Raw genomic sequence first — 10,976 nt, 5'->3', positions numbered from 1 at the left:
TAAAGGTATCAAAATATCTTTTGCGACTTCATCATAATAGTAACAATTTTTTTCTAAACTCTAAACTTCTAACGGGCTCTATCTGGCTCGATACGGTAGTTCTGGTGGGAAAATCGGCTGTCTATCCCCCTTTTTACCTAGATACTCTATTAAACAATTGACATTTATCCTATTACGATAATCAAGATTATAAATTAAGAAAATTATAAAAAAATGTGAATGATAACAAAACTATCTTATTTTATAATAGAAAATTTTCAATATGAAAATGAAAAAATATCTTCATAAATTAATTAAATATTAATTTATCGATAAATTAATAATTATTAATTTATCGATAAATTAAAATCTCTATAAATTAATAAAATTTCATAATCTCGACCTTATTAATTTATAGAAGTTTTACTCTACTGTAACTATTTTTACAGAATTTAAAACAGTCAAATTAACACATAATTAATGACATTGTCATTGCTCTCTCGACTTCATTTTTGTAGGTGAAACTTTGATTTGAAATGTCAATGAAAATGATCTGTATATATATAGTTTCGGTTTTGACATCAATTAATTGGTCCAATGTCCAAACCCAACAAAAACCAAACGAATTACAATTTTGAATTAAACCGAACCTAGCTTTTTACAAAATGGTTGAGGGAGGGGGGGGGGAGGGAGTCACGTGGAATAAATAGAGATGGCGCCACGTCGATTTGTGTTTATCCCGCCAGACCGCTTCAGCCAATTTAATTAAAAAAAAAAAAAGTTTTTCAATTTTTTCAATTCCCCCCCCCCCCCCCGGCCCCCGCTTCCTTCCTTTCTTCCTTACAGAAAAAAAAACACTCTTCGAAGTTCTAAATCTTCCCCGAGACGGCTCTCTCTCTCTCTCTCTACAAAATTCCCAATTTTTTTTTCCCCTTTCAAAAAAAAAAAACGAAGAAATCTCTGTTTTTTTTTCGTTTTCTACTTCTGATTCAAGTCAATCTTCTCTGTTCAAATCTGGATTTAAAAAAAAAAAAATCATTTGGAATAAACCCCAAGTTTCGATCTTCTCCACCCAGATGAAACCCTAATCTCTCCATTAAAAGAAAAAAAGAAAAAGAAAAATGCAGGAATCGGGTTTTAATCCGAAGACGTTTTTGGGTGTTCGATTCGCTCTCGTTGGATTCAATCCCACCCATGGGAACTCGGTATGTATTTCTTCAAATTCGGATTTCTGATTTTGTTGAGTCTCTCTGTCTGTGTGTGTGTGTGGTTAATTTTACCCATAACAGTTACGGTCCAAGCTTGTGAGTGGTGGTGGCGTTGATGTTGGCCAATGCTCTCAATCATGTACTCACCTCATCGTAGATAAGCTTGTATATGTTAGTCATCTCATTTTCTTACTCTCTTTCTCTTTTCTTTACATATATATATATATATATATATTATTATGACAATTCTTTCCTGCATACATACACACATAGGATGATCCGATTTGCGTAGCTGCTCGAAGCAGCGGGAAGGTGGTTGTCACAGGGTCATGGGTTGATCACAGCTTCGACACTGGAATGCTGGTTCATGCCAATTCGGTTTTGTATAGGCCTCTTAGAGATTTGAATGGGGTTCCAGGTTCCAAAACCTTAGTTGTGTGCTTGACCGGGTACCAAGGCCAAGATAGAGAAGACATTATGGTGTGTGTGCGCCTTTGCCTTTTTCTTCTTCTTCATCTTGTTATAATAATTTTGGTATGATGAGACTTTTGTTTCTTCTGTTTTATAAATACAGGCAATGGTTGATTTGATGGGTGGGCACTTCTCTAAGCCCTTGGTTGCAAACCGAGTCACCCATCTTATATGCTACAAGTTTGAGGGTGCGTTATCACTCACTCACTACATTCTTCTACTTTCCCCTAAGATAGTGTTTTTGGTGAGGTGGGGAACCAACATTTCTTTCTTTCTTTCTTTCTTTCTTTCTCTGCAGGAGAAAAGTATGAGCTAGCCAAGCGGATGAAGAGGATTAAAGTAGTGAATCACCGGTGGTTAGAGGACTGGTAAAGAGGCATACATACAAAAGAGTTCTTTTTTTTTTTTTTTTTTTCTGTGGATTTGATTTTCTTTTTTTCCTTTGATTTATTTCTTTGCAGCTTAAAGAATTGGAAGCTCCTTCCTGAGGTTGAGTACGAGATAAGGTAAAAGTGCTGACATATATATGTATATCCATCTCTATCTCTTGTATTAGTGGACGCCTGGAATTGCTTTTTTATACAGTTGGTGTACGCTGCTTCTATTGAAAGATGAATTTTATGTCTTCCTGATGAAATTGGTTTCTGGATTTCGTGCTCTACTACAAGCTGATGATCATTTTCTTTTTTTTTTTTTTTTTTTTTTTTTTTTTTTTAATATATTTTTTTTCAGTGGCTATGAGTTGGAGATAATGGAGGCTCCAGCTAGGGATTCTGAGGATGAAGCAGAAGATGCCTCTGTGAAGCGTGCATACAAAAGCCCTCTTGGTCTTAGGGTCGGTGCTGTGGCTGCAACTGAAATGTCTAAGCCGGGAGAAAAAGATATCCCTGTTGTTCAAACAAACTCATGCGGAGCTCAGGAAGGTGCACCATCATGTACTACTTCCAAGGACAATTGGTTAACTCCTAAAAATACGGACAGACCTTTTGAAGCCATGGTCTCTACTGATCCAGGTGTTGTTGCTCAGCAGCATAATTACCAGAGAGAAAGCACATTTCAGAATACTTCCAATCATGCGTCCCCCATTAGGCTTGCAAACAAGACTCCTGAGCAAGGGGTGAGCAAATTGGAGACTGATGGCTTGATGTCTCTCAATAGGAGTATCAGAAGGCATTCTTCTCTTGCCACTTATTCAAGGAAAACACTTCAGAGATCACCAGAAACAAATACCTTGGGAAAAGAGTCAAGTGGCCAAAACGGTTCTCTGCAAATGGATGACAAGGGCCTAAAAGCTTTGACTTCCTTTAGTATCTCTGCATCGAAATCTGGTTCTTCACTGGAAAGAAAAACACTGTTTAACGATCTTGACAAGGTTGATAAGTTGCATGGCGGGGAGTCCCCTTCGGTGGTGCCTCAGGCGCAATTTACAGATGGATCTGTCAGTAGCAATGATTCACAGAAGGTACACCACAACAGCGAGGCAAGCATTCCACCACCGACTAGTTTGTTATTGCAGGAATTAAGACCAAGTTCGCCTGACGAAAACAACCTTAGGCCTGTGACTAGCATTAATGATCCAGCTGAAAGTGGGGAATTTGGCCATAAGTCACCCGACACTAAACTGTTGAGCTCAAATGTGGTACACATGGTAGATGCTCTTTCAACTGCGGAGAATATCATTTCAAACTGTGCACGGGATGAAATACAGGAGAGATCATTGACTGAGCCAATGGTGGGAAATGTCTTATTTCATGAACCAATATCAGGCTCGCCTAAGCAAAACCTTAGGGTTGTGCCAAACCTCAGTGACCACGCTGGAGGCAGGGAAGCTGCAGATAAGTTGGATCTGAGTGATTCAGCAGCTAGGTTGTTCAATTCAGGTGTTGTTCCCATGGAAGCTGATATTTTGATTCCAGAAAATTCTACTATGAAGGGTGCATTGGATGAAGTACCTGAAAGATCTGTAACTGAGCCTCTGATGAAGACCTCTCCTGGGTCGGGTTTAATTGGATTGAAAGACAAGCAAGAAACAGAGCTGCCCAAAAAGAAAACAGCTCCAAAAAAGAGCCTAGGCATCAGAGGCAGGAAAAAGAACTCCATTAACCAAAAGGGATCAATATACTTGAGCGAACCTACCCCAAAGGATGAGCCCGATGATTGTCTAAACAAAGGAAAAGTTTCAGCGCCAGTAACGGCTAATAGCATTCAGAAGGAGTTATCAAGCCCTGGCCTAAATACTGAGGTTGTACCAGAAATGGCAAAACATATTGTCTCAGAGACTGAAGCCTTCCAGGGAATTGACTCTCTAGATAATAGATCTTTAGTCCCAGAAGAGAAAGACCATCTTGGGTTGGATCTGATGGTGAACCAAGGTAAGCTGCAGGCTAAGACCCCAGAGGAAGTTGATGTAGATGTGGAAACTAAGGTGCTAACACCCGAGCTTACTGATGTTCCAGTTGAAGATCCAAGTGATTCGTTACAATTAGAGGTTGGTAAGATTAAAAGTAAACGCATAAGGGAGGCTACTGTATGCAAAAATAGCCTTCAAAGTGGGAAGAAAGAAAGCTCTTCTACAGTCGAAGTAGGAAAATCCAGTGTCAAGAAGACCAAAAAATCTAAAAAAGAACATGATACAGAAGCAATCGGTACTCTGATGAAAGATATAGGGGATAACTCTGCGGATGACAAGGATAACTTAGCATTGGAACGTAAATCTGCCAAGGTCAGTTCTGGTGGAGACCAAGGCCCAGTTGAGGGAGAAACATTAGGAAGAAAGGAAGGTGCAACTAAAGATCCAAGCGATGCTGAAGTGAGATCTGAGGTTGATACGAATAAAGGTAAACGCAGAAAAGAGGCCATTGCAGAAGAAAATAGGCTTCAAAAACCTAGTGTCAAAAAGGCGAAAAATTCTAGAAAAGAAGATGGCGCCAAAGCAAACAATACTGTTATGAATGATACGTGGAATAGCTCTGCCGAAGTGCAGGTGAATGTAGCAGTAGATAATAAATCTGGAGATGTCAGTTCTGATGGAGCTCAAAGCCTGGTTGCGGGGAAACTACTAGCTAGAAAGGAGTCTGCAGCTAAGGACTCAAGTAATGCTGCAATGCAGTTAGAGGTCGATAAGAATAAAGCCATTGTAGAAAGAAGTAGCCTTCAAAGTGGAAAGATAGGAAGTTCTGCTACAGTTGAAGTAGGAAAATCCAGCGTTAAGAAGACTAAAAAATCGAAAAAAGGAAGTGGCGCTAAAACAACCGACACAGTGATGAACGATATAGGGGATGACTCTGCAAAAGAGAAGGAGAACATTGCAGCGGATAATAAATCTGGGAAGGTCGGTTCTGGTGGAGAGCAAAGCCCGGTTTCAGGAAAAGCATTAGCAAGAAAGAAAGTTGCAAAGTCAGCTACAACAGGTACAAAGGTGGATAAAGAGTCTAAGCAGCTGAGGGTTAAGCCCTTGGCTAGTAGAAATGTCTTGCAGGACCAAGAACATGAGCCGAAGTTTTTTATTGTCAGTGGTCCTAGGTCCCAGAGAAACCAATATCAGCAGATCATTAGGCGTTTAAAAGGAAAATGTTGCCGAGATTCTCATCAGTGGTCTTATCAAGCAACACATTTCATTGCTCCTGAAATCCGTAGGACTGAAAAGTTTTTTGCTGCTGCTGCATCTGGAAGGTACATGAACTTATATTTCAGCCAACTCTTTAGAATCATACATCCTATGTATTGTGTAGAACACCAAACGAAGCCCTGATTTTCAACCAATATCCTAGTTTTTTGAGCTTCTGCGTTGATGAAAAGTGTATCTTTCATCTTTTACTCATCAGTTTCCGTAATGCAGTTGGATTCTGAAGACTGACTATGTGGCTGATTCAAAGGAAGCTGGGAAACTATTACCAGAGGAGCCTTATGAATGGCACAGCACTGGTCTTAGTGCTGATGGTGCGATAAACCTCGAGTCCCCAAGGAAATGGCGGCTCGTCAGGGAGCAAACAGGACATGGTGCTTTATATGGAGTGCGCATTGTTGTATACGGTGACTGCACCATCCCTTCTCTGGTAAGTAATATCTTTCTCACTTGTCTGCCAAGCTTATTTGTTCTTGATTTCTTTGGCAGAGTGAATTTGTCACTTAATACAAGAAACCTGATGGGATTTAGCTATAAAAGAGCTGATACAGTTGAAACACTAGAATGATTCTTGTAGATAAAACATGTCACACATCCTTGTCATTTTCTTTTTGGTTCTTGATGTCTTTTTATATATATATTTTATTCTCCGTAATCAGGATACATTAAAGCGAGCTGTGAAAGCTGGGGATGGTATGATCCTAGCAACCGCACCTCCTTACACGCGTTTCTTGAATCAAAACACCGATTTTGCGTTGATAAGCCCCGGGATACCGCGGGATGACGTCTGGATCCAAGAGTTTATACGCCATGAAATCCCTTGCGTCCTCTCCGATTACCTGGTGGAGTACGTTTGTAAACCTGGATACGCACTTGACAAGCACGTGCTCTACAACACGAACTCATGGGCAGAAAGGTCGTTTAATAAGATGCAGCTTAGTGCAGATGTGTGTACCATTTAACTTAAAAAGGTAGATGAATGGATTTTTTTTAATGCAAATGTGGCAAAAATAAAAGAAAATAAGTGCTTTTTATTAATCGTAAAAGAATAAGTGAGCCGCGTGTATATCTAGAGAGCAACAAACTGTGACGATCATATAAACTTGGAAGTAATGGAAGCAGATAAACTTGGAAGGGGTTTTTAAGAGATATCACAAAAGCTTATGGCGCAACTCTACAAAAGATCGTTTTTGGCTATTGGGAGATAATTTATCCAACCAAGAGTAAATATATTAATTATGTCATTATTAAGTTGATTCCGCAACAAGAAAAAAAAAAACAATTGGTCCAATAATATTACAAGTCACAGTCGGATTTAAACGCAGACAAACAAGCATATATCACATAGTCGATCCTAAGAAAAAGCAAACCATAATAAAGAAGACGCTATAAGATGATTACACATCATCGCGCACTCATCCGTGACATAGTGGCATAGTTCACGCTGGATTGTCCGACTAAAGAAGATGACGGGGCCTCACCGCGGAGGATCCTACCATAGAAGTAGTCGGGAACTTTTGGTTTGGGGATTTCGGTTTGTGGGCTTTGGAGCATCAATACGACGGACTTTGTGCTCGGTCTGTCGTCTACAAGTGGTTGAACACACAGGAGACCAACCTGTATCGATCTCAGAACCTCTTCTTCCACTAGGGATGAATCCAGGTAATTATAGTCCACGAGACCAAGAGAGTTCCCTTCGTTCCAATATCTCCATGCCTGTTACAAATTTTTTTAAAGCATTTTATCATAGGTTTGTAACTCGTTTCTGAATATCATTAAATAAAAAAAAAAATATTAATGTTCGTTACCTTATCCATAAGACTGTCTCCCTTGTGGGTATTGCAATAATCCAGGTTTCTTTCCCCTGTTACAATCTCGAGTAAGGTGACCCCAACGCTGAAGATATCTGATTGTTCAGAGAAATTCATACGCAATGCATATTCTTCTGACATGTATCCCCTGTGTAAATAGGGAAACAAAATTACTTTAGTCTAGTTATTTTTCACAAGTTAAAAATACGATGTTCTTTTAGTTTGCTTACATACCGAGTTCCCACAACTTTTTCCGTTCGAGGTTTTTGATATGCTCAAATTTATCCTAGAGCTACTCTCTCAAATTAAAAGATCAATTGTAGTACTTAGAGATCGTATCCACAAGGACTCTAGATCACACAATAGATTTAATAATCTTTTAATTATGCTAAACATAAATATTAATTTAAATTGCAAGATTAAACAGAAAATAAAAGAGTTGTAAAATTCAGAAGGATTAAACGCTAGGTCTAGGGAAATTCTCAGGAAATCATGGTTAATCAAATTAATTAATTAAGCAAGCATGATTCAATAATTAAGCACCGTTCTTGAACTCTAAACACAGTTGCAAAATAAATCAGTTTTCACTGCAAATATTATCTAAGTTTTAAAACCCAAAAATCCAAATCTCTTTGCAAAATTCAAATTAAAAAACCAGCAATAAAATCAAGTTTAGATAAGTTCACAAAATCACTAATTCAAATCTCTTTGCAAAAAGTAATTTTGCTCGCCAAAGATTTTTGTCAGGAAAATCAATTATATTCTCATATCAATCAATAATCCTAAGATCTAAATCCAGATGACTAATCATAGATCTAGCATTAAGAACAACCTATGGTGAAGAACAAGAAAGATAATGAATCCAAACAATTAGTCAATCTAATAATCCATGAAATCCCTAATGAGAAACCCTAAACCTAACAAGCAGATCTACTCAGACATAATTGTAAGAACACAAATCATGAATAAAATAGATAGCATTAAGAGATTAAAAGAAGTAGAAAAGAAGTTCTGAATCTTCTCTGGAGGAGTCTTGATTCTTCTCTCCAAAAGCTCTCTAAAAATTTCTTAGGGTTTTGCTCTCAAAAGTTGCAGGAAAAATAAAGCTTAGGTCTAGACAATTACCATAAAAATCTTATTTATATTCCTAAAACACGAATGGGGACTAATGATGCAAATATGGAAACTTTGAGGCAGAATTGTAAATCTTCAAAACTTGTGAGAAAACTTCCGATTTGTCTGGTGGCTCTGCATCGATCGACACCATCACTTGCATCGGTCGATGCTTACTCTTGAACTTGTCTCCCAACTTCGCAGCTTCAGCCTCAATGCTTGATTAAGTTCCAAATCCTCCTATTTAGCTCCATTAAGCTCTCATTCATGCTAAGTCCTATAAAGACTCAAAAGACTCTAAAAATACCAAAAAGACTCTATAAATAATACTTATATTATGGCTAAAAACACCTAAAAACCATGATATATCAATTCTCTACCAAACCAAACCATTCCAAAATCTGAGATTTTTGGGATCATGTTTTGACCAAGTAAAATGTTACTTGTTTCAAATCGCGGTGTATTATTGGAGGGTTTGAGGGTTTGTGTAAGTGTGAAGATACAACAACCCCTCCGCAATACCCTTGATAATTTTATGTCTCTTATCCCAATTCAATAATTGGCTACGAGTTTCGTCTGTAACCAAAAAAAAATATATATTATTAGATGGAAATAATTTTATAAAGTTTATGTATATTATAGAAGAAGAAAAAAAAGAGGATAAATTAAATACTAACCGAAAATATAGTGATTTAAGCTTGCGTTTTCCAAATACTCATAGATCAAAATGATCTCTTCTCCTTCGCAGCAGCAACCTAACAACCGTACAAGGTTCAGGTGCAGGACATTTAAAATGGTTTCGATTTCATTCTTGAATTCTGTCATCCCTTGGGATGAGGTGTTCGCCAGTCGTTTTACGGCGACTTCACTACCATCGGGTAGTATTCCCTGCGATCACATATATTCATTGCGATTAAAACTTTAATTTTTCATAACATAGCTTAATTAATGCTTAAAGTAACTATATATAACGATTAATATATATATATATATATATATATATATATATATATATATATATATATCATTACAGACCTTGTATACTGTACCGAAACCTCCTTGTCCGAGTTTGTTTCTATCAGAGAAACCATTGGTTGCTTCGGCAACAACTCAAAATTCAAGAAATTGGAATCTATCTACGGCCGGCCCGACTATTTCGGTCATGAGGATCTCTCTTTGGGTTGGTTCTGAAACATTAAAAATATAATTATGAAGAAACGACTAATAAAACAAAAAAACAAATTAGTTTTTGTTTTGTTTTTACCTTGTGTTCTTCTTCCTTTACGTTTTTCTTCCAATAACAGAAGCAGACGAAGCCTATAACAAGAAGTCCGATGATGATTGCTCCCACGATGAGTCCGATAACCCAAGGTTCCATGCCTTTGCTTTTTCCATCATTTTTTGGCTGATCCTCTACGTACACACCAACAAGAAAGTGAAAACTAACTTTTGATATCATATTCTTAATCAGCTCATTAAGAGTGTTCGTTTGGTGTCTTAATTATTCTTTTAAGTGGGTTGATATGAGAGTTATATAATTTCTCCACATCTTCGAGTAATTCATTCTCTTTACTGGAGCTACCCAGCCCCAGCCTACCCTAATCATATATTTTTGATAACTATAGATTGATTTTTCTCATATATCATACCCTGATACCCACATCGATCTCTCTCATATGTATATATATATACTAACAAGGTTTTTGTGGCAAAACATTTTACTTTCTTTATTATAATTCATTATTACTCTCTCTACCTTAATAATAATATTACTTTCTCTATTATTGATTTTCTCTACCTTTTCTATATTCATTATTACTTTCTCTAATATAATTCATTATTATTCCAATCACAGTGCAACAACAAATCTGATGCTGCAATGGTACTGTGGCTGGTCTCAAGATAACGCCATGGAAATGTTTCAGGTATGGTTTTTTTTAACTGCTATACTTTAAAGTAAATTAGAACTCAGGCTAACGTAAAAAGTTTTTTTCGAATAAATTGAAAGCTAATGGTTTCGTTGAATCGGAAAAACAGACTGCGACTCGTCGTCTCTTATTGGCACCCAAACCCACTATGTGTTTTCTTTTTGTTATTTGGGCTGAATTTACTGAGCTTTATGGGCGGGCTTGTTTCTTTTAAATTTAAAGTTCATCAGGCCAGTCATCATCTTTATATATGTTGGTTGTTTTTTTACTATTTTCGTTTACGTGATAGGGGGGATTGGTTATTTATTTATTTTAATAAAAAAGATTGATTAACCTAACTAATTAACCAAAAAAATTAAGGTTAGACTAACCGTGATCATTAGCCGCCACTCTGACATATAGGTCTTGACCGCCGGAGGTGTAGTTTCGCATTTGGTAGAGCTCATCGTACCAATTCACACAAAGGCCCTCTCCTTTCCGGTTATCCACAAGCGCATAAGCGGTAGAGCCACAACGCACAAGGCATGACGCCATGCATTTCGCCAAATTCATACCCGAAGTAACATTATATTCATCCGATGTAATTTCCGGCAACTTCATATTTTTTAGCTTCACAAACGTATCCCCTCCACAGTGTAGAGCAGTCCTCCTCACACATTCATGAATCCACTTATTCTTATATTCCAACTTCAGAAAGAACCCTCTAATGCAGTTACACTGCGGCCGCGACGTGTCGTTGTTGGAACAGTAACTGTAAGACCCACATGGATTGTCGAAGTCTTTCCAATAGCAAGAGTCTTCCCCTGCGGACCACGACATTTTCCATTCCTTGGCTTCGGAA

At 37.7% G+C, this 10,976-nt stretch overlaps 2 protein-coding genes and 1 pseudogene across 3 annotated transcripts; 1 reads left to right on the top strand and 2 right to left on the bottom strand.

Annotated features, from left to right (window-relative positions):
• The first annotated feature begins 808 nt into the window (after positions 1 to 808).
• LOC104709809 (BRCT domain-containing protein At4g02110-like) lies at positions 809 to 6,329 on the top strand. Of its 2 annotated transcripts, none has more exons than XM_087462998.1 (9): positions 809 to 1,184; positions 1,269 to 1,358; positions 1,461 to 1,667; positions 1,762 to 1,846; positions 1,957 to 2,026; positions 2,120 to 2,164; positions 2,391 to 5,330; positions 5,497 to 5,690; positions 5,773 to 6,329. In XM_087462998.1, the coding sequence occupies exons 1-9, from the start codon at positions 1,101 to 1,103 to the stop codon at positions 5,775 to 5,777; spliced, it is 3,720 nt and encodes a 1,239-aa protein (XP_087319124.1). In that variant the 5' UTR covers positions 809 to 1,100; the 3' UTR covers positions 5,778 to 6,329. The 2 variants fall into 2 exon arrangements, with proteins under 2 accessions (XP_087319124.1, XP_087319123.1); XM_087462997.1 differs by having other exon boundaries at positions 5,497 to 5,713; positions 5,943 to 6,329.
• A 175-nt stretch (positions 6,330 to 6,504) lies between these two features.
• On the bottom strand, positions 6,505 to 8,361 carry LOC147940419 (G-type lectin S-receptor-like serine/threonine-protein kinase SRK). Its single transcript, XM_087461299.1, has 3 exons — positions 8,282 to 8,361; positions 7,092 to 7,242; positions 6,505 to 6,999 (listed from the first exon to the last, which is right to left on the bottom strand). The coding sequence occupies exons 1-3, from the start codon at positions 8,359 to 8,361 to the stop codon at positions 6,688 to 6,690; spliced, it is 543 nt and encodes a 180-aa protein (XP_087317425.1). The 3' UTR covers positions 6,505 to 6,687.
• A 197-nt stretch (positions 8,362 to 8,558) lies between these two features.
• LOC104709808 (receptor-like serine/threonine-protein kinase SD1-8) lies at positions 8,559 to 10,954 on the bottom strand (annotated as a pseudogene).
• Between the last annotated feature and the right edge of the window lie 22 nt (positions 10,955 to 10,976).

This window comes from Camelina sativa, chromosome 8, assembly GCF_030686135.1.
Source record: "Camelina sativa cultivar CO46 ecotype springtype chromosome 8, ASM3068613v1".
Taxonomy (NCBI): Eukaryota; Viridiplantae; Streptophyta; class Magnoliopsida; order Brassicales; family Brassicaceae; genus Camelina; species Camelina sativa.
This window is presented reverse-complemented; position numbering and strand designations above follow the sequence as displayed.